This window comes from Abramis brama, assembly GCF_963993115.1.
Source record: "Abramis brama genome assembly, chromosome: 15".
NCBI lineage: Eukaryota > Metazoa > Chordata > Actinopteri > Cypriniformes > Leuciscidae > Abramis > Abramis brama.
The window spans coordinates 32,175,792-32,200,366 of record NC_139977.1 but is presented as its reverse complement, the minus strand read 5'-3'; the positions used below and the strand labels follow the sequence as shown (position 1 = coordinate 32,200,366).

Here is a 24,575-nt window from a genome sequence, read left to right as displayed (position 1 = left end):
TGGACACGCACCGTGAAGCGATCCCCTGATCGAAGCACAGTAGCACGGCGGGTTATGCAATACTCATTCCCTCATCTCAGGGAACCGAGGTTATGTTAGTAACCGAGACATTCTTTTTTGAGAGGTCTCTCGTATTGCGTAAGGCTAGCTTACGCTATGGGAACCCTCTTCAAAATGCTGTGCGTGCTTAAAACTTTGCCCCATACTATAACCCAGGGCAGGATGCCTGAGGCTCATAGAAGAGTAAAGTTAAGAATCCTAATAGAAGCCAGTCCAGTGACGGGCTTCGTATAGGGAACCAAGGAATGGGCCAAAAAAGGGCCAAGTCCTTTACATATATATATATACTTTATGCCATAGTTCGATTCACTTGTACACAAAATCTGCTCAAAATAAGTTAATTTTCATTAATTTTTTGGACAAAATTGTTTGTCAAAATATAACATATATAACCATATAGCTAATGTAAGAGCCTAAAATACCTTAAACCTTATTTCATAAATAGATAGCAGCTGTACAACAAGTATCAAATTCATCTTCTCTCAGTGATGTGTTTGTCGAGTCCATATTATGAGAGGAATCGCCTCTTCAAATATACATAGAAAAACAATTGGTGCCAAATGTTTACTACTACTGGTTCATTAGCAATGCTGAATATGTTAAACCCCTTGATTTAATGAAAACTAAATTAAATCTATTCATTATACCTAAATAAATCACAAGTTCTGTTCATTTTTATTTCTTACATTTTAACAATGTGCAGAGAGTGATTCAATCAAATAAAGTCTTCAATATGTTCTTAATGCATTAAACAGCGAGACTAAAAACAAGTTGTTTGTGATATGAATGATGCTTGATATACTATTGTTGCCATTGTTTCAAAAATGAAAATAATTAAACCAAAACAAAACACATCCCTTCATAAATTATAGTGTTTTATGGCGACACACTAGTTTTCTGAACTATTATTCTTGTTCATCTGTATGAGATGACCATGCACTGCTTGAGCGATGACACTGACACAAGTATTTTCACATTGTTGCTTTACTGTTCAGTTCATCTTGTCTACAGGTAACACTCAGTGTTTACTGTGCATGTGCAACACAACAGAGGATCAATACGGGTGTCGGAAGAACAAAACATGCAACACTTAGAATACAATTCACAACCATTTTAACCAGTTCCACTTATCAAACAATCAAACTTCAATACTAATTTTAGATTAAAGTACTGTATTAAATGTAATTCCATCTTTTGCTTATTTACAAGTTATGGAAGTGAACTTTGCTCACTTAGACACCTTCGGGCAATGCTTTTTCTTATGTTTCAGTAGAGTAGATAATTGGGTAAAACTCTTTCCACACTCAGCAGGTGAAAGATCCTTCGACTCCAGATTTTCCAGCTTGTTTCTGTGGGAAATTCTCTTCAGTCTTTGAAATGACTGCATTTCCATTTTAACCTTCCTACTAATTTTAGATTATATTACTGTATTAAAGGTAATTCCATCTTTTGCTTAGTCTGAATATCAAATTAATTACAAGTCATGGATCTAAACTTTGATCACTTACACACCTTCGGGCAATGCTTTTTCTTATGTTTCTGTAGATTTGATAAGTGGTTGAAACTCTTCCCACATGAAGAGCACTGGTGCGGCTTCTCTCCAGTATGAACTTTTTCATGATCTTTCATGTTTCCTGACCGAGCGAAACTCTTTCCACAGTGTGAGCACTTGTACCGTTTCTCTCCAGTGTGAACCATCTCATGAGCTTTCAAGGAATTTGACCGAGCGAAATGCCTTCCACAGTGTGAGCACTTGTACCGTTTCTCTCCAGTATGAATTTTCTGGTGTTGTATTAAGTTGCTGGATGAAATGAAGGTCTTTCCACAGTCAGAGCACACATAAGGTCTCACACCAGTATGAACACGCTCATGCACTTTTAAATGTTCCAGTTGTGAAAAACTCCTTCCACATACAGAACAAAAGTGAGGCTTCACACCAGCATGGACTTTAAGGTGTTTTTGTAAGGCTGATGCAACAACAAATGTTTTATCACACTGATCACAGCTGAATGGTCTCAATCCAGAGTGAGAGACCAGATGATCATTGAGAGTATGTTTATAAGTGAAACTCTTTCCACACTGAGTGCATGTATAAGGCCTTTCTCCAGTGTGAATCTTCATGTGTCTGTTCAGATATGATTTATATATGAAACTCTTTCCACACTCAGAGCAGGTGAAAGATCCTTTGACTCCAATTTTTCCAGCTTGTTTCTGTGTGAAATTCTCTTCAGCCTTTGAAACGACTGCATTTCCATCTTCATTTGTGAAATAATGTGGTTTTTGAAACTGATGCAGTTTGTCTTCATTCACTTCCATCAGGTCTAAAATAAAAATAAAAAATCCCATAATTTAATAAAAGGATAAATGAGAAACAAAAATAAACATTGTTCAAAATCTCAATTTAGCACAAATACAATTTACTACCGAGTCTACTAGTATCTATAGTTTTAGATGTTATTTTTATATGTCAGTTTTCATCTTAATGTTCCTCATCAGTCATTAAAGAGAATGAAGGAAAACACCAACCTATTTGTTCCTCTGTATCTTCATCTTTTATTCTGCAGGGTTCTTCCTTAATCTCCATCTTTACAATAGTATGTCAGTAGTTTCTCCTGGAGTAATTCCTCCTGCTTGCTGCTTCTTCTCCTGTGGGAAGATGGGAATATTCCCCAGCATTTAAACTCTCATGAATGGCTGTGGGAGCTTCACTGACTGAAGGAGTGAATTGTGGTCGTTGTTGCTCATTTAGCAGATGATCATCACACTTACAATCACTCTCAATTATCCAGGTGCAAATGGACGTTTAGAAACAATTCCATGATTACTGAATTTACATTTTGAGCTTCATATCAAGCCCAAAGTGTAAATTCAGTAATCATGGAATTTGGCTGTTAAGTGGTGATGCACAATTATTGTCATTCATTGCATCATGAATTGAGTGTAGAATTTATGTTACAAAGAAAAAACCTTGAGGATTGGCGTTCTTTGAGATACAGCATGGATGCTGATGTGGAAGATAGATGCTGTTGGCGTTTTGTATTGAGAGAGTGTTATAGTGGTTTTCTTATGATTTCCCCGGACAGCAACATGGTGTTGGCCCAGATCCGGTCCACATCTTGGCCATGTGGACTCCAGGTGTACCACATATGGGCTGGATCTGGGCAGACACTATGTTGCTGTCTGAGTATTGATCTGTAAATTGTTTATTTTATTGTAAAGTGACCTCATTTTGACTTTGTCCCTCATGTTCCAGCTTAAGTAAGTTCAGCGATGGTTCATTCCCATTGTAAATTGAATTTATGATTTGAATTGTTCAACTGTGAAGATGTACAAATTAAAAACAATACAGTTTATTATTCAGTCTACTAGTATCTAGTTTTAGATGTTATTGATGGTCATTGATTCACAAAATATAAAAATGTATTGATTTTAAAGAAGTAAAACATCAATATATTTATTCAGTGACAGGGAAGTATTAAAAAAATCATTTTACTAATGTTTGATTAGAGCCCTGGGTGGGATGAGTAGGTGTTAGTGGCCAGTGGTCTGGAGCCTTAAGTCAGCTTGGCTCCAGACTCTGCCTGGAGTATGGAGCCTTAAAGGATTAGTTCACTTTCAAAAGATTTTTTGCTGATAATTTACTCACCCCGATGTCATCCAAGATGTCCATGTCTTTCTTTCTTCAGTCGAAAGGAAATTAAGGTTTTTGAGGAAAACATTCCAGGATTTTTCTACACAGAATGGACTTCAATGGCAACCAACTATTCAAATGTTCAAAGAAGGTTAAAATGTCCGTCTCAATGCAGCTTCAAAGTCTCTACACGATCCCAGTCGAGAAATAAGGGTCTTATCTAGCGAAACGATCGGTCATTTTCTAAAAAAAATAGCTTAAATGGTTCCACAGTGAGTAATGGTAAAAAAAAGACAATGTTTTCCTTTAAAAATGTAAGATATGTTTACAAATACATGCATGGATCTTAAATATACTGCGGATTAAGTATCATAGTAATTTTCATTCAAGTTTTTTTCATTCAAGGTTACCTTGTGTTGGCTATAATTTGCATGTGTTTTGTAGCACTGTACTATTTAAGCCCATCTTTAAAAAAAAGTTAATTTATGAAAATAATCTTCTTTACAAAACAATTTATGATGTATTTATTTGTAAAATGAATCACAAAACATTTATTGTTTGCAGTTCACATGCTTAATTCTTTGGCAGTCTGATCTAGAGATTAGCTTTGAACTCAAGCTAATAAAACTCGTCTTTCCATTTAAAGGAAAATTATATAAAATGATAAAGTACTATTTGTTCTTACACAAAACACAATACATTTATCTCTTATTTGACATAATACCAATGTTGTTACCAAAGAAATGGCTGAAAATTGCAGAAATGTGTTGATTTCTGAAGGGTCCCGAAACACCAAAGTTTTTGTGTGAGTCCCCTGAGACAGCGTGCACGTGGGTGGGGCTAACTCAACATTGCCAAATGTGATTGGTATGCAATAAAAAATGCCAGGGAAGTAACACATCACTGGATTGGGTAAAATAATGAGTAGCATAAAATATTATTTTCTCTTTTTTTAATTTGACTTCAGAGTTGAAAGTGGGCTTAAAGGGTACATGGGCTTAATGGGTACACTTACACTGTAGCCTACAGTTAATGATAAAGATAGACTAGAATTACTAGTTATTACTACTAATTACCACAGCTATGACGATAACGATATAGAGGAACTATATAATTAGAATCACTTTCAGAATGTTTTTTTCCCAGCTGACGAATGATAAAACACTGACAGCCAATCAGAATCCATTCAAATGTAAAGGCTCGTGCATTTAAAATGATAGACGTCACAGTGGAGAAGTTAATAGTCAAGGTCCAGAAAAACCCACCACTGTTTGACCAGTCCAAAACCCTGTTTAATGATACTTTAAAGAAAATGGATATATGTAAAACAATCGGTCATACACTCTGAATAAATATTGAGAAGTATTAATGGAGATTAGATCATTATGCCAAGCTAACAAACAGTGAAACATAAAATTACCTCAGGTATCTAGCACTAGTTTCAGCAACATTGTCTTAATTCCTTTGAAGTTGCAGTGAAAAAGACTTGTTTTTACTCCACTATTAGATTAGACCGATTACAATAGATTCACTTGAAAATACCCTGCTGTGGACATCTGCTGGTTAAAATTGTGTAAACGCAACAAGAACAGCAAAAACATGTTCAATGACATGTTGTACACACTTTGAAACCGCACCACGCAAGCTTAGAATAAACAGACCGTTATTATTTGTTGGTGTGGATGCAAATATAACTTTAGTTATGGTGTGAATGGGCCTTAACTGTGCTTATTGGTATAAGTAGCAGTTGGTGGTAATAGACAAGAAATGTAGTTTTACGTCATCATGCTGATAACGTTTCTTTAGACATTCTGCAATCCTGCAGCGTGAACCAAAAAAAAAAGATGGAGAATCAAGGCAATAAAACAATTAACTTTTTACTTAATTATAGACCAATGAATAGTAAAAGTTCACTCTCTTTGCCACTAGATGCACAGAGCATGTGCATTTCATTCAGGGTTCATAACTAATTTTCATTGTTAATGTTTGCTTATATGAATTGAAATACATATGGTGCAGTTTTAGGTTTATTAGCCTTCTTGTAGCTCAAACAGTAGAATATGACACTAGCAAAGACAATGTCATGGATTTGAATCCCAGCGAATGCATGAACTGATATCATGTGAGCCTTTAATGCAATGCAAGTTTCTTTGGATAAAAGCACCTGTTAAATACATAGCTGCATAAAGTATGATTTATTAATACACACTTGGTAAATGTTGCACAATGTTTACCCCCTTGATTGTGAGTATATTTATTCATTGTCACAAGTTCTGTTCCATTCCTTTTTATTTCTCTTTGTCTCAAAATGTACAGATCATTTCTTTAAATGTAAAAAAAATATTTAAATGCAAGGAAGTCTATTCAATATGTTCTCAATGCATCATTTATATTTGTCCTCAAGCACAATTAATGAAAGTAACTGAACTCCTTAAAGAATCAAAACATCTCTCCATAAATCACATCATTTTACAGCAACACCAGTTTCATGAACTATTGCTGACCCTGACAAAAATTAATTTTACAAATGATCAAACTAATTTTAGCAAATTACCCTCTTAGATTAAATCACTCTATTGAAACAAATTCCATCTTTTGCTGAATCTGAATGTCAAATTATTACTTGTAAGTGTATTATTTGTGAATGATGGATCTTAAGATGCGCATTTGCTCATTTAGGCAACTTCGGGCAATGCATTTTCTTATGAGTCTGTACGTTAGATATTTGGACGAAACTCTTCCCACACAAAGAGCACTTGTACGGTTTCTCTCCAGTATGAACTCTCTCATGAACTTTCAAGGATTTCATTTGAGAGAAACTCTTTCCACAGTGTGAGCACTTGTACGGTTTCACTCCAGTATGAATTCTCTGGTGTGAGTTTACGGCACTGGTTGTATTAAACCTCTGTCCACAGTCAGGGCACACATAAGGTCTCACACCAGTATGAATACGCTCATGCACTTTTAAACTTTGCATATGTGAAAAACTCTTTCCACATACAGAACAAAAGTGACGCTTCACAGCAGTATGAACTTTAAGGTGTCTTCTAAAGTTTGATTCAGAAACATATGTTTTCTCACACTGATCACAGCTGAATGATCTCACTCCAGAGTGAGAGTGCAGATGATCATTGAGAGAGCTTTTCTGACTGAAACTCTTTCCACACTGAGAGCATATGAACATTTTTTCTCCAGTGTGAATTTTCATGTGTCTTTCAAGATGTGATTTATATATGAAACTCTTTCCACACTGAGAGCATGTGAAAGGTTTTTCTCCAGTGTGAATTTTCATGTGTCTTTCAAGATGTGATTTATATATGAAACTCTTTCCACACTCAGAACAGGTTAAATATCCTTTGTCTCCAGATTTTTCAGCTTGTTTTTGTGTTAAATTCTCTTCAGTCTTTGAAACGACAGTGTCTTCATTTTCATTTTTGAAATTATGAGGTTTTTCAAACAGATGTTTGTCTTCATTTTTATATGTCAGGTTTCCATCTTCATTTGAGAAATGGTGTTTTTCTTCACTCACTCCCATGGGTTCTAAAATCAACATATTGAGAAACAAAGAAATAAAGTTCACTCTTAATTTAGCACAAATCTAGTTTACTACTGAGTCTACAGTTTCAGATGTATTGTTATATGTCAGTTTTCATCTTAATGTTCATCAGTCATTAAAGAGAATGAAGGAAAACACCAACCTATTTGTTCCTCTGTATCTTCATCTTTTATTCTGCAGGGTTCTTCCTTAATCTCCATCTTTATAATAGCATGTCTGTAGTTTCTCCTGGAGTAATTCCTCCAGCTTGCTTCTTTTTCTCCTGTGGGAAGATGGGAATATTCCCCAGCATTTAAATTCTCATGAACGGCTGTGGGAGCTTCATTGACTAAAGGAGTGAATTGTGGTCGTTGTTGCTCATTTAGCAGATGATCATCACACTTACAATCAGTGAGCTTAGAGTTGTTTGCATAATTCATCTTGCAGCCTGACGTCTCTTTCTCTCTCGATGTATGTATGTATTTCATTATTCTTCGTCTAAGACTGCATTTACACTGCAGGTCTTGATGCCCAATTCCGATTTGCTGACTATATCTGATTTTTTTGACGACCCGCTTACATCATCTTTTAAAAGTGACCTGTATCCGATATTTGCATTTACACTATACACTGCCAAAACAACCAAATGTAGACGTTCTGGCCCGGAAAATGAAGTAAAACAGCTCGATATGCAATGGATGCAGAAGCAGACAAAATTATTATAGTGATGCGCGGATCGCGGTTATATCCGCGGGGGCTCTGTAGATAATCCGCGGATCGGGTGGGTCAAGTAGAGGCTAATAAAAATAACATTCTAATTAATTTTGGGTGGGTCGCGGGTGGATGGATAAATCATTATTAACGAAAATATTAACTACATTCTCTAAAATATGAGCATGTTCCATTCCTGTTTAAGTTTCAAGGGAGTAAAGCCTGTTTATGCCATTAAGAAAATTAAATTCTGTCAAATAAATTTTGTTTTAAAGAAATGTTCATTTAAAAGCAGCGCTCATTCATCATTGTATTAGATGCGCGCATCAACCGTCGCCTCGAGTCCACTGTTGAAGGTGATGATCATCCATTTATCCTCACGCGTAACAACACATAAGAATAATAGTAGCCTAGGCTACTTTGACCATCGGGTGCGGATACTTAAATCAGAGAAAATTATTGGTGCGGGTGGACGATTTGTTTTTGGCTACGGATTCGGGTGACGTTGACGGGTGACTTGTGTTTTGCTTTCCGCACTATTTTCAAAGATCAGCAAAAACATTGCTCTCGTAAGGTGTAGAAAAAATTACTCCACTGTGTTGAGCCTTCGACCTCCATCGCACCATTAATAAGTCATGTGATCTCAGTTGGTGGTGTCCACCGGAGTTGACGTCCCTTTTTTAATGGCGTATGACTCGCATTTACTGGGGAATGACTCGCATTTACTGGGGAATATCCGATTTGTCTGCTTACATGGCACACGCAAATGCACGTATCCGATTCATCCGATTTATTACCACATATGAGTGAGGCCTGAATCCGATCTGAGAAAATTGGAATCCATGCGTTTTTTTCCTGCTTACACACGTTCACCGGTCATATCCGATCTGTGCCACATGAGAGGAAAAAAATCGGAATTGGGTCACTTGAACCATGCAGTCAGGGTTTTTCCTACATTGAAAATTTTTTGGCGGCCGCCAAAACGATTTTTTGTCCCGCCAAAGCCTTGTGAGTGAAGCAGGCTACTGACGGAGTGACGGGAGAGAACGATCACAGCGCCCCACCGCCGCGCAGGCACTCTCCGTCTTCAGTTCTGTCTTTGCTCTCTCCCTCGCATCAAAATCAACTGATCCTAAAGGTCGGAAGACCGAATCCATGTTTCACGTGGTGCATTCGGAGAATATTTTTGCTGAATTAGCGCTGGGTCTGCCAACTCTCACGCATTCACCGTGAGACACACGCAATTGACACTTTTCACACGCTCTCACGCCACACATCCATTTTCTCACGCACAGAAAAATCGCGAAGCAAAGAGAACACGGAGACCGACAGACTAGACAGAGCAGGTTACTTATGATATAAAAAAATCTCAGCTCTCAGATTCTGTCACTTTTATTACGAAATTCAGACAATAAATACCGTTTTGGCGCTTGTAAATGTGACGCGACAGATCCCTAGCGGCACATGAACCGATCATCTCTAGCTGATAGTAAATTAACGTTAATCACGAATGAACACCGTTGAAATATACAGTACAACTTACCGAAATTTATATTCCTCATGCATAATATCAACCAATCAGTCAAACAAAGGGGTCAATAAAACAGCTGGAGAACAATTATGTCACATAACATTTACCTCAGGAAAGCCATTTAATGATCATAGCCTAATATAGGATAGGCACGTTAGTTGGCTAGAAAAAAAAGAGCTATAGAGAGTATTTTGCTAAATATGTGTACTATATTGCATATTTATTATATATTTACTTAAATTATTAAATAAAGTTGTTATTATAATAAAAAAACGCATTATATTTCATTTGTGTTATTTTTAACCTTAAATAATACTACCAACTGATAGGGCTCTCTGTTACAGCATTAGGTGAGTTGTTTTTTTTCTAGAGAAAAATGAATGCCTATCTTGTGTAACCTAATATTTATCCAAATGAGTCAATATTAAATCAAATCACAATTGAACTGGAATAATAAAAAAGTGTAGCTTACCAGAAAGTGTACCATGTTAACATAACATGTTGTCACTAAACCAAACAAGATTCAGTTAGGTTTTACACCCCCCCATGCCATAATTTAGCCTTAATAATCCACAGTATGTATAGGCCTATGACAATGTGTAGTAAATTACCTATAAAATCATTTAGTTTAAAGTTAGACTGGAGTGAGATGAAACTAGATCAAAGCACAAATCAAGCTGTTGCTAGCTAGCTGCTAATTTTATATGGTAAAAAATTACACTATTCCACATCTTAACGCTACGTTTTTAATGCTACTTTTTAATTTATATGATTATACTAAAATAATTATCAGGCCTATCAAAAAAGGATTTTATCTTTCAAAACGATGAAAGCCAGTCGTGGAAAAATCACAGCTTTTTTTGCAAAGAGGGCAAGAAAGGATGACAGTGAGAGTGACAGGTAATATCTGTGTCTGATAATTGCATAGTCTATATATAATTTGGAAGAGGTTTAAAATTAAAATAATTCTCAGCCACAGTCTGGAAGAAAATGATGGCCCCCCCAAAAAATAAAAAAATAAAAAGAATGAACAACCAAATATTAACAACGAGGAACAAAAGAAACAAACATCAAGGTAAAGATATAAAATAAGTTGTAATCGCTTTCTTTTACTATCTAGCCTGACAGTGATTGTTTTTTCATGAATAGATAAGAAAAAAATCACAAACTGTTTCTTTGTATTTATTTTAAATTTAACATTTATTGTCAATATTGGGCTTGCGGATCATGTGGGTACTAGGGTACTCTTTGCTGTGTGTGGATGACCATGTCGGTCAGCCACCACCGAAGACCAATTTTGACCCAGGAAAAACCCTGGCAGTGTAAATGGGGCCTAAGAGAGAAGGCTGCTGTGTGCACTTGCAGGAGTGCAAGGCAAAGACGGAAAGAATTATTGCTTTTTGTTCCAGAAATTTGCCATATATGGACTTGTTATTCTCTGTATCACATTTCTATATAATGGAATGTATATTTCTTATTGGATGAATCCCTGTACCATCCCTGATAACATTAAGGACCCTTGAAATCATAAAAATTGAGCTCAAACTTAATTAATGCAATGGAAATTATCCATTCAACTGTCAATTGTGGGACTAAGAATGAAGCACAACAGGAAATATTCAAACACAATCAACCCCTAATATCCATCTTTGAGTGTCTTGATCAAATAGTCAGCGCATGCTGAGGCGCAGAGTGCGCAGAAGTCGCCAACTTTCTGCAGAGTCATACAAACCTTCAAACTTCACTTGGCCTTCAGATTAGCTCAAGAACAGTGTCTAGAGAGCTTCATGGAATGGGTTTCCATGGCCGAGAAGCTGCATCCAGGCCTTATATCAAGTGCAATGCAAAGCGTGTGGTTTGGTGTGGAGGAACTTGACTGGCCTGCACAGAGTCCTGACCTGAAGAGTCCATGAAGTAGAGCGAGACTGCGAGCCAGGCCTTCTCGTTCAACTTGAGTGCCTGACCTGACAAATGCACTTCTAGAAGAATGGTCAAAAATTCCCATAAACACTCCTAAACCTTGTGGAAAGCCTTCCCAGATGAGTTGAAGCTGCAAAGGGCGGGCCAACTCCATAAGTTCATGTGCATGTAAAGGCAGACCTCCCAAAACTTTTGGCAATATAGTGTATATGGTTTATTATAGTGTGATTCAATTAAAAAAGTTGGAATATTAATGTTAAGAGCGAAAACTTCTTTCAATTCCAACTCTGGTAAAGACCTGCGACTCCACCGAGCAAGGACACCGGTAAGGCACTTAAGTATCTTTCTTTTCCCCTTCTCTCCAACTTTTTCCCATACACAACATGTGCTGTCAGTACATTCCTGTTGTCTCTCAACACCGCTCAACCATCTAATGCAGAAGGCAGCGCAATACTGCTAATCAGAGTCCCATTTTCTTCTCTTCTAATGCACCTCTCTTTTTTTCTGTGGGTCTCTGGAACTGTCAGTCAGCAGTCAACAAAGCTGACTTTATTCCAGCCTTTGCAACTCAATCTACTATCAATATCTTGGGCTTGACTGAGATCTGGATTCGTCCATAGGACTCAGCAACCCCCGCTTTTCTCTCTAACAACTTCTCTTTCTCTCACACCCCTTGCCAGCCTGGGAGGGGTGGGGGCACAGGCCTTCTCATTTCTAACTATTGGAAATACTCAACTCACTCTTCTCTATGCAATACCAATCCATATTGTAGTAATTTATCGCCCCCAGGTCAACTGGGTACCTTTGTAGAGGAGCTGGATGCGCTGCTGTCTTCATTCTCTGAGGATGGCAGTAGACTAGTTTTTGGTGATTGTAACTAGCTTCTCATCTAGAGAAGCCTTATGCTACAGTTTTCTTATCTCTCCTTGCCTCATTCCATCTCAAATGGCTCCTCACCATAGGCACTCACAAATCAGGCAACCAACTTGACCTATGTATGCAACTGCATCACAGACAACATTTCGGTGAAACCTCTGCACATTTCGGATCATTTCTTCTTTACCTAAAATCTGCAATTTACTACTTGTGCACCACCAACCCCTCCACCAGTTACATTCAGACAAAACATGCGCTCACTTTTTCCCTCCCATCTTTCCTCTGCTGTCTCTTCCCTCACCCTCACAATGCACATCTCTGGAAGTGAATACAGCAACAAACAGAGGACAGTATATCTGCCCCCCCATCTTACTTAGTATGTATCAATCTCTGCTCTTATCCTTTAACTGTTGAATCATCATATTTCTACAACACGATCAACCGTGCTTCTAACACATGAACACTTTTCAAAACATTCAACTCTCTCCTGTGTCCCCCTCCACTACCACCTCTTAAACTGCTGATGATTTTGATAATTTCTTCACTGACAAAACTACAACCATCAGTAGTCAGTTCTCGGCTCCACACACACAGGAACTCAATCAACCACATCCACAGCATGACATCCTCTTTCCCCCTTCTCTACTCTCACTGAGGCAAGAGTGTCTAAACTTCTCTCCAGTTATCCTACCACCTGCCCTCTAGATCCCATCCCCTCACACTTTCTACAAGCCATCTCTCTTACACTTATACCAGCACTATCATCAACTCATCCCTCAGCTCTGGCGTTATTCCTACCACATTCAAACAGGGTCGGGTATCCCCACTTCTTAAAAACCCACATTAAACAAGTCACTTGTAGACAGTTATAACCCTGTCTCTCTCCCACCATTCATAACAAAAACACTTGAACGAGTTGTTTTCAACCAGGTATCATCTTTCCTCTTTTGGACGCCAACCTATCTGGTTTAAAAAAAAAGAATGCATTACTTTCGGTCATTGTAGGCCTAAGGATTGCGAAAGCTGAATCCAAATCATCAGTTGGACGGGATATCCAAACCCCCAAAGGCTTACATAGTCATCTACCTAATACAATCAATCCTACCACCACAGGAAAACTTTAAAAGCAACTTACCTGTGATGGAGGATGATTTTCAGTCCCACGTTTCTTGGGAATATCCCGGACGAGCCCCCAAATCTGTTAGATTAATTTTAGGTAGACTATCTGCAGCCTCAAAGCTATCAGTCATCAGTTGGAAAGAGACACATGTGATGTGTGGCAGCAGCAATGCGAGATCTCGGGAGAATGATCAAGCAGACGCAGAGCTAGTGTAGTACCAAAACATTTTCAAGTTTATTAGGGAAGAAAGGTCATATTTATACAAACGATAAAGCAGAATTATCCACAATGTCCAGTCCATCTTAGCATAGCACTCAAAGATCAACCCCTACCAAATATGGCATATTAAGAAATATAATAAGAGAGGTCAGATGTTCAAATGTATGTGCGTGTCTTGAGTTCTCATTTGGGTGAATTATGTTTTTACTCCAATCAGGGATATTAAATACCTAACTCAGTAAACACCATACTAATAAAGCATACTATGAACAGAAAAGCAGATTAGTCCAGAATATGAATGCAATGCGTTTAAGATTACATGTTAAGCGTTTTCCTCCCATAGAAAACTGTTAATGCTTAACGTGGCATGTGGCTTAAGTACTAAGACAGTGATATTAAAAGACCAAACTCAGTAAACACCTTACTATTAAAGCATACTATGTACAGAAAAGCATATGAGCCCATATTACGAAAGAAAGCAAATTTGTGTTCAGGGTGAGAGAGCTTGTTGGAATAGGCCTGTCTAGACTGTCTGTTTATGAGTATACTGATTTGGTTTTTACAAATCCCTAAACTTGCCTGTTTTGTTATTAATAAGGAATTTTTTATTTTGCAAGAATTTATTTTTAACCTAATCAACATTGACCAAAAGTCTGCAATAGAGTCATTTAACAGTGTAGTATACAATGTCAAAACCCTTTTGGTTACATGTAAACAAAAGTTAATTTATTCATTAAGTCACTTTAGTTTTGTTCCTTTTTATTTCTCATAGAAATAAGTACATTACGTACAACATTACTGGCACTATAAACCCCATTCAACCATAAACTACCCATGACCAAACTTGACTGATTTCAATATATTTTCCATCCACATTTCAAGAGTGAGTTTCTTAACATCTGCTGCGTTTACACTTGGCATTAACATGCGACCTGTATCCGGATGTTGTCTACATACACATTGAAAAGATAAGTGTAAACGCGCTTCTGATCAGCGTGTCCAGGTTCGGAGGTTGTCGAGGATGCATTGTGATTGGATCTCAGTGTAATGTCTCCAGCCATCGTGTCTGCATTCACAGGTGGACGTTATCTGTTATCCAGATACAGTGGACAGGTGTAAACGCACCGTGTCCTAATTGGCTTATTGGCACATGGTGATCGCATGTTAATGGCAAGTGTACGTAAACGCAGCAATGATTGAACATCTCATGGAATATTCAGAGTTTTAATGGACTGAATATTGTTTATTGTTTCACAAGTGTTTTTGCTCACTTAGACAACAAAGCTTTTTCTTATGTTTCAGTAGATTAGAAGAGAAGGTGAAACTCTTCCCACATGTAGAGCACTGGTGCGGCTTCTCTCCAGTATGAACTCTCTCATGAGCTTTCATGACTCCCGACTGAGAGAAACTCTTTCCACAGTGTGAGCACTTGTATGGTTTCTCTCCAGTATGAATTCTCTGGTGTGTTTTTAAGTTGCTTGATGTACTATAGCTCTTCCCACAGTCAAAGCAGACATGAGGTCTCACACCAGTATGAATTCGCTGGTGAACTTGTAAATTTTTCAGTAGCGAAAAACTATTTCCACAAAAAGAACAAACATGAGGCTTCGCACCAGCATGAACTTTAAGGTGTGTTTTTAAGCCTGATGCCACAACAAATGTTTTATCACACTGATCACAGCTGAATGATCTCACTCCAGAGTGAGTGTGCAGATGATCATTGAGATTTCTTTTGTAAGTGAAACTCTTTCCACACTGAGTGCAGGTGAAAGGTTTTTCTCCAGTGTGAATTCTCATGTGGTCATTTAAGTTTCTTTTATGTATAAAACTCTTTCCACACTGAGTGCATGCAAACCGATTTTCTCCAGTGTGAATTCTCATGTGCCTCTTAAGGTCTGGTTTATGCATGTAACTCTTTCCACACTCAGAGCAGGTGAAAGATCCTTTGACTCCAGATTTTCCAGCTTGTTTTTGTGCGAAATTCTCTTCAGTCTTTGAAACGACCACATTTCCATCTTCACTTTTGAAATGATGAGATTTTTGAAACAGATGCTGTTTGTCTTCATTCACTTCTATTGGGTCTAAAATCAACATTAAATTCCCCAAAAAAAAAGGTCAGAAGAGAAACAAAGAAATACATTTCATTCTTAATTTAGCACAAATCTAGTTTACTACCGAGTCTTCTAGTATCTAGGTTTGATGTATTGTTATATCTTCCTGAGGAACAGAACTTTTTTGTAAGAGAAGTTAGTTTTTTTGAGAAAAAATATTTTATTCATATTTTATGCTGTGTCCTCTGTAGTGGACACCAGGGGCCCATTCTTCGTACATGGATTACTCAATTAGTGTGGACTTCATTGGTGACCCTCACATGATCAACCCTCTCATATATATATTTTCACTTGCTGAACACTGTCTGAGCGCTTGAGAGTTTCACTCTCCGTCAAGCGATCCGTCATATTTCAATTCATCTCAACGTATGCGCATAGTAACAGTATTTGACGTACCGTAAACTGTAGTGTGAAGGCACACGGCTCGCCGTTGCTTTGCTGAGATCGCCGTTTCTCAAACACACGCAACAAGAGAGAGAGTTATGCCGAGTTCACAGTGCACAATTTTAGCCCCCATCTTCACTTGCCGACAGGTTTTGCAAAATCACTTAGAAATGGTCAAAATCTGAGCCAAATCGGTACTGTTTCTCAAGAGTGACAATCACACAGTGTGAATTATCAAAGACGCGATCTGAGAGAATCGCAGACGAGTCGCAGAACCCCGTGAGATATTTGGCATGCTAAATATCTGGACCCGTCCTAAATTCAAAATCCTGATATGTGAAATGTGTTCTGACTGAAAATTACATCGGTGATGACCTACAGCCAATGAGAGAGCAAGATACAGGGCAGCGGGAAGTCTGGGGAGGAGTTATAGACCAGAATATCAGTATTTTAATAGACATATTTACAATTATACCAAACAGAAACAAACCACAAACATTTGCTTAACCAGCCGAAGCAGCAGCAGAACATTGCAAAATTATTTATTTACCCCCAACTCTCTTTGAAGAACACACAATCCTTGCTCCCCACGACTCCCCAATCATTCCTCCATAATCTTTTTTCTTTTTCTCCTTTTTAACGCACAACAATTTGGATCGCAAGTTTCTGGTGGGCTATCATTTTTAACAACAATTAATCAATAATCTTGTGTTATTTCCTTATCACTTTTTTGCGTTTGGTTGTGAAACGACGGAGTTCATTTGGAATTATTCAGCTTTTAAGAACAAACAGAGGATATGCCGGTTTCTCCAGTATTGGTTGCAACTAATGCGCAAACGGCAATCCCATTGGCTGGCACTCATCACTGTTTTAATTTCAGCAAATCAGTTCGAGCGAACGCTGACAACATGATTAATATTCATGAATTCAGAAGCTCATCTATTCTTAGTGCATTGCATATTGTTGATATTAGTAGTAGAATTAGCAGTAGTATTATTGTCTTTTAATAATTATTACTATTAACTTTTTTTCTTTTTACAGAAACACTGAATGACCAACAATATCTTAAGCACCACCCTTAAAAAACTCATTACTGCTGTCATGTAACAAATCTGCTTCACAGGAACAATGTAATTAATTGCTAATTGCAACATTTAGATAATAATGTAAAGCCTGTAAGCATTTCATTTATATGTTACAACTTTTATGTCAGTAGGTGGCTTGGCTATTTCCTTATTAAGGTCCAGAAATTAAAGTTTTTCGTCATGTGCGGGATGTTCTTTTTTAATATGTCAATAAGTTGCTGTCTTGCCGCCAGCCAATCACTGGATTGCTGTTCATGGTTTCAAGTATCGATATATCAGGCCTTTCCAACGGACACAAGAACACGCAGTAATCTCAGACAACTTAATCCAGATATTTTAATCAAATCCGCAAATTCGTTTAAAGAACCAAATTAGCCAGAGATCAGTTATCACTATTAGAAGATCTGGCATCTGTCAAATCATCTCAGATGTATTAACCTGTTAACCTTCATGAGGACGCCGGCACACTGAAGCGTTCTTTGTTTAAATGAGCTCAAAGTTACAGTTAGATGTAATGTAACCACCTTGATAAACTATACATTATTATAAAGATCAGGCTGCGTTCACACTGCAGGGCTTAATGCTCAATTCCGATTTTTTGAAAAAATTAGGTTTTTTTGCAAGGCCGTTCACATTTCCAATTAAATGCGACCTTTTGTGATCTTCTGTGTGAACGTGAAATGACCCAGAAGTGACCCGCATGCGCAGAAGAGTACTCAACGGTCAACGACGTCACTTGTTGTTTGCGGAAGTAGCTAAACTTCAACTAACTGTGATTCTCACACACACACACGAGCGCGCGCAGCGACCGTTACACAAAAGCCAGACAGCAGCCGCTGACCTATCTAATATCAGCATAAATAAGTTAACATAACGTTAGTCATATATAATGATGGTGGCCGTGGGCTTTTTTTTTTTTTTTTAATTAACGGGCTCGTCGAGGTCGACCCGTTCGGCAGATTTACCTCAGCTCGACGAATATGCAGTCCGTTTTCAAACCGACGACTACTTCAACGCAGAATTATGACGTTTTTCGCGTATCAATGACGTGCGGGTCGGATACATGCGACATGGCCGTTCAGACTGAAGTCGCATTTCAAAAGATCGGATATGTATCGGATTTGGGACCACATACCCAAGTGGCCTGGGTCGCATTTGAAAAGATCGGATCTGTGTCGTTCAGACTGTCATGAAAAGATCAGATACAGGTCGCATAGGGGCAAAAAAATCGGAATTGGGTCGTTTCAGCCTGCAGTGTGAACGTAGCCTAAGATTCAAGCTTCAAATTTTGACACCTGTCTTGCTCTCAAAATCTTATAGTGACCGTAATTTGTTAATATGTGTCAAGAGTTACAAATATGAAAAACGGAGTCGATACCTTTTGTTTAAATCATGAGCATCAGTCGCTCCCATTCAGACAAAACAACGTCCCTCCGGGCTTTTAGTTCAAAAGCATGCACATTTCGAGAAATATTGATAGGATTCTCATATGTTTATTTCAAATTTACAGGAGTAATATTTATTAAATTTTTACCCAAAATGTGCTGATGTAATCATTATGAGCACTGGGATACTCTAATGTACTGTGTTTTCAATGCATACGGGCAGCCTGAGGGCGCTCTATGCACATTTAGGTCACTAATGGCACACGTGATAAAGAGGCATATCATGTGACATTGCAGGAACTCCTTTACATAAAAAAGGCTTCCAGGGATCACTATAACATGCAGATAGAGACTTTTGAAGACAATAAACGATTGCGATGATGTATGGTTTATCTGTGTTCTTCATGCCATGTCGGGTATTTTCGTAATAGATTATATTGATAATGCAATGCTTACTGACATAGCCTTTAGCATCATTATGCAGAATACTATAAAAATATATTTTATGTCTGTTTTTTTGTTTTTTTATCCGAAGCCTAATCAGATCACAGAAGGTTATTTAAAACACTCAATATGCGTTATAAAGTTAGTTACGAAAAAACATGGTTTTAATCTTATAAATTGTTGTGTATTGATAGTGTGCTAAGATTACATGTTAGCTAGCCCTAAGATGCACCCGTCCCTTTTTTTATGAATAATTTTGAATAGTAAAACTCACTGAAATGTTTATTTTTTCAAGAAGGACATTTGATACAGTTTCAAAGAAGGTGAAGTGAGAAGTTTGATCAAAGAAACGAGGGAATTAAAAAGTGTGACTAGAAAGTCATCAGTAATTATAATGAAGGCAAAAGAAAAGAATAATTAGAGCCATAACCAGGTCGGAGAGTTGTGAATGTGTGCAGTGAAGACTGAAACTGAATGGGATTTGTTTGCACCACAAAACAATAGAGAGAATACACTGAATGTATGTTTAGTTTTACTATTCAAATTAAATTATAGACTTATTTTCAGATTTGAAATATAACATGGTCAGGCATGTGGCTTTAGCTGCAGTGCATTTCTAGATGCCAACTTCAATTTTATTTTCATAAAGATATTTAATAAAAAATACATTTCTAATAACTTTACAAAACTTTCAAGCAATTTGTAACATTTTATTTTAACAACAAAAACGCATTTATAATAAACTGCCAAGTGTCTGCTTTCAAATGAGACCATAATAATGCTTTTAGTGCAAAGGGTTCATGAACTGTATCTGTTTTAGTTTGGGTATGCCATTTCTGGGGATTTTCTTTTTTTAAGCGGAGATGCTGGCTAACAGGTACAAAGAACGGACCCCTGGACTCAGATTAAGAAAAATAATATAATATTAAGATAAACTAATATTTATTTTTCTTAATAATGTTAAGAAAAATAAAATGTCATGATAATACATGTATGCAAAAACATTGTTTCTTTTTTTTATTCATTTACCAATATATTTTTAGGTTTCAGGCTATTTTTAATCAAACTTTGTATAAAGATGTTTCTCAACTATGTTATGAAAGACAACAATGATTTGATACACTATTTTACTTTAAGCAATGTTTGTAAAATTGCCATAAATGTGTAGTTCCATTCTATACAATGCAATTGTTTGCATATTAATGTGTTCTTGTGGCAACATGTAATGAAAAAATAAGTGTAATACAACATTTTCATAAGAATATCTCATAATTTATATGATTATTGATGTATAATTTTTGATGTCTTCTACAGAGGACATGTATTAAATTGATGCACTGTTTTGTAAAAGTAAGTCATATTCTGATTTGAAACCTCATAACGTTTTTGCTGATGTTTATTTACGACAAACAATTAGAAATACTGTTTAAATGATAAATACAAAATATTATCATATTTCCATAAAAGTGCAAAAATTGTATCATTCAGTCATTGCGGGACAAATAGCGGGAGTTTCAGTTGTGAAACCTTCAAACATTTGGTATCTCTGAAAAGCCCTGAATATGCTCTTTACAGGACTGTGACATGAATGATCTCAGAGAAATTCACTAAAATATAATGTCTCTACAGAGGATGAGGTCTATGTCTGGGTCTCAGGAGGAAAATTGAGTTTTCATCTTAATGTTCCTCATCAGTCATTAAAGAGAATGAAGGAAAACACCAACCTATTTGTTCCTCTGTATCTTCATCTTTTATTCTGCAGGGTTCTTCCTTAATCTCCATCTTTACAATAGTATGTCCGTAGTTTCTCCTGGAGTAATTCCTCCTGCTTGCTGCTTCTTCTCCTGTGGGAAGATGGGAATATTCCCAGCATTTAAACTCTCATGAACGGCTGTGGGAGCTTCACTGACTGAAGGAGTGAATTGTGGTCGTTGTTGCTCATTTAGCAGATGATCATCACACTTAAAATCACTCTCAATTATTCACGGTTTAAGTGTTTTGATCAAAAAGCTGTTCAGAAACAATTTAACTCCTCTATTCCAGAATTGCGGGTACATTCTATTGCGGGAAAATAGGATTTTTTCCTGGTTTTTTTTTTTTCTGTTAAACTTTATTATTTTCATAGAATGCAATTCAATATTTTCTGATCTTAAACTTGTAAGATTTACAATATTAATACTGTCAACTCTGTCATAGACAAATTGGGTTGACGATAACTAGGGTTGCAAAATTCTGGGAATTTTCAAAGATGGAAACTTTCCATGGGAATTAATGGGAATTTAAGGGAATTAACAGGAATTTATGGGAATAAACGGGAATAAACTGGGTATTTTTAAAGTTAAGACTTTGCTCTTCATAGGGAACTTAAATATAGTTGAGGAAAGTATATTTTACCATAATCTTGACTAAAACAAACAGATGCCATTCAAATACACTTGAATATCCATGCCATTCCTCAATCACATGCACATAGCACACTGCTTACTGAATGGCTATTGAGACCACACCCCCTACTGGTACTTTGCATGCCTCCATCACATGTACAGAAGCCCAAAGCACAAGACTATTGAAGGCACACTTTTGAGCCTGTGGACTAAACAAAGTGAAGTAAGTTTTGATGATATTATGGGGAAATATATTTATTAAATGTTTAAATTGCAAATATCACATACAAATGTATTCATCTAGTAGATAGCAAGCTGATAAGTTAGATGCTAAATAAGCTAGCATAACTTTATTTACCACATAAGTAGGGCTGGGCGGTATGACGGTATATATCGTTACCGCGGAAGAAAATGTCAACCGTAACAGATTTTTTTATTCCGTGTATACCGCGACATGTAAATAAGTAGGCGTGGTTAACTCACGTGCAGCGTGCGTGAGACTGAGACACTGATATTTGTCAAAGAAACATGAAGAATGACCAAGAGGATCCACAAAAGGAATTACGTTTTCAAAATGAACGTGATATTTTCGGGGGGAAGGTGCAGAAGTCAACTAGAGCAGTGCAGCACACTGAAAGTTTAGAGAGACGCACATGCTCACAAGGGGCTTACTTGACAACAAGTTCATATATCAATATTCTAACGAATAGAAATAACCTTAAATAATGTATCTATCCGTCACTTATGTGTACAGTTACTTTCAGAGTGGCAAGCGGTTGCCGTGGTAATGAATATTTCCAAAATTCCCCAGCTTAACTTCCCACGCACATGCTCACAAGGGGCTTACTTGACAACAAGTTCATATATCAATATTCTAACGAATAGAAATAACCTTAAATAATGTATCTATCCGTCACTTATGTGTACAGTTACTTTCAAGCGACAAGCGGTTGCCGTGGTAATGAATATTTCCAAAATTCCCCAGGTTAACTTCCCATGGAAATTTACCATAAACTTTCCGGAAATTTACCGGAAATTTTCCGCCCCTTTGCAACCCTAACGATAACAGAGTTGACATTTTCCACCATTTTGTGCTTTAGCTCAAAATGTTAACCTCAAACCAGATACCACATGGCATGTCAAAAAACTGAATTTTATGGGTTTTCGCCATATTATCGTTTTTAAAAAAGTGAATGAGAGATTCAATATCACAATAATAGATTTGACAAATAATGAATCTACTATTTGTGTATCCTCCTAAACATTTTGTACAAATTAATGAGAGAAGAATAATGACATACTTCACTCACTGCTTTCCACAGTTTCCCGCCAGAGGAAGTGACATCCCTTGGTGCAAGTCACATGCTTTTTCTACAAATGCTTTGGAGGGTTTTTGTTGTTGTTGTTGTTGTTTTATAACAGAGGTAACAGAGTTGACCAGAACGTAGGGACAGACACTAAATCTATTTCTTTTTATTAATTAAATTATAAATAATACAGAAAATATATATATTCTATGCAATTATAACTTAATAGAGTAAACACAATTGTTTTTGAAAATTAGACTTAATTGTTTCATGATAATTCAAGTTGAATGTATGAATCAGGAGGCATAGACAGTCAATAATATTTCCCATTAATTGTTCTTCCTAAATATACATAAAGCATTATTTTTAGTGATTAAAGAAGGGTTATCTAAGTCAAGAGACTCGAAATGTTCCCCAATTCTAGAATGACTCTTATGTTGCTCTTACATTAGAAATGATTAACATGCACTAAAAACTGTTTACCAGGTTTCATAACATAAAATGAAAATAACTCATAATCTTCACAAATTGCAATGTGAAAAACACAGTCAGTAATGTTTACGTTTCGCATGTGTAGTGAACAACATCAGTCGGTTCATTTCGATTAATTTCTGAGTGATTCACTAAATGAACTGACTCGTTTAGTTGTTTGGATTTAGATTTCTCCTAATAAATGATAAAATTAATGTACTCACAGTCTGAAAATCAACAGATTTGGAGCAGAATGAACGGCTGTGTTCCACTTCTCATGTTTATGTCCCCTTCCCTCGCTCACTTCTCTTCTTCTCCTAGACTCGGATGTGTGTCATTGCTTCGGTTGCTCAAGCGCCTCTAGTGGCGGAAACCAATCTAACCTTCATCGATTCGATACAAAACAACCCAGGGATTATACAAACACTATTTATCTCCTTAAATATGTTTGATTGGAATAAAGATTTAAGATATATTCAAATAGTATAGTATAATCTATATTCAGATTAAAATATCTGCTAAGGAGTTTGCAAATGTATTTACCTTCTGGACTCTTTCAACTTGTTGATTGTTAGGCTACTATTGTTGTGGATTTTAATATAAATCTTAATTTCATTTTAAAGTTAGATGATACAAGTTTTATTAATAAAAATGTGAGTTATTAAGAGATCAAAAGATTTACCTGTATCACTTTAAATCTCTTTTACAGTATGTTTTAATTTTCCTTGCTTTTATTTTGTGATTATTTAAATTCCTTTCTAGTGCACTTTGAATTGCCAAAGTGTATGAAATGTGCTATATAAATAAACTTGCCTTACCTTGCATTAAAAAAAAACTTGGGCGCAGAGATATCACGCAACACATAAAATCCCCTTCATGTTTAAAATAATAACTTACTCTGTGGACAGCTGTCCATTTGGTCCATTCGGCGTGGGGCATTTTTGATATTTTATTAAACCTTTGATATTTTAGTAAAAATATTAGCAAAAATCTAACCTTTCATTGAAGTAAAAGAATTGAAAGTGGGGGAAAATCACATTATGAAATGTTTTTCTCCAAAACACGTTGGGAACAATTAGCCATCTTTGATCATATTTACCAAGGGGGCAAATAATTCTGACCAGCACTGTATGTCATATTGAAGAAGAGACTCTAGTATATATAATAATAATACTTTCATAAAGAGACATGTCCATTGTATAACTATATCATCTATCTATACAAGCCATTGTGCTTGGACCCCGAGGATCGCCTCAAGTTAAACTGCATTGTTTTATACTTTTGGTGTCTTTGCTCACAGCGTTTCAGTGACAGGACTTAGCAAACAGGGAAACAATAAAAGACTTACATTGCATCCAGTTAGCCAACTCTTTCCAAGTTCCATGATCCTTATTTATTTAA

The 24,575-nt window shown here is 36.7% G+C and overlaps 1 protein-coding gene across 3 annotated transcripts; it reads right to left on the bottom strand.

Annotated features, from left to right (window-relative positions):
* Positions 1-5,605: 5,605 nt before the first annotated feature.
* LOC311097517 (uncharacterized protein) lies at positions 5,606-23,493 on the bottom strand. Of its 3 annotated transcripts, XM_084137260.1 has the most exons (4): positions 23,399-23,492; positions 20,737-20,856; positions 7,390-7,509; positions 5,606-7,231 (listed from the first exon to the last, which is right to left on the bottom strand). In XM_084137260.1, exons 2-4 carry the CDS (start codon positions 20,792-20,794, stop codon positions 6,363-6,365), a joined length of 1,047 nt encoding a protein of 348 aa, XP_083993386.1. In that variant the 5' UTR covers positions 20,795-20,856; positions 23,399-23,492; the 3' UTR covers positions 5,606-6,362. The 3 variants fall into 3 exon arrangements, 2 of the variants coding, with proteins under 2 accessions (XP_083993386.1, XP_083993387.1); XM_084137261.1 differs by lacking the exon at positions 23,399-23,492 and having other exon boundaries at positions 20,737-20,880; XR_014609268.1 differs by lacking the exons at positions 5,606-7,231; positions 7,390-7,509 and adding an exon at positions 11,804-15,684 and having other exon boundaries at positions 23,399-23,493.
* Between the last annotated feature and the right edge of the window lie 1,082 nt (positions 23,494-24,575).

Coding starts and splice junctions, on each gene's coding strand:
- LOC311097517 (XM_084137260.1), bottom strand. CDS start 20,794: ATGGAGATTAAGGAAGAACCCTGCAGAATAAAAGATGAAGATACAGAG. Junction 7,510..20,736: donor AGATACAGAGGAACAAATAG/GTTGGTGTTTTC, acceptor ATCTTCCCACAG/GAGAAAAAGAAGCAAGCTGG. Junction 7,232..7,389: donor AGATACAGAGGAACAAATAG/GTTGGTGTTTTC, acceptor TGTTGATTTTAG/AACCCATGGGAGTGAGTGAA.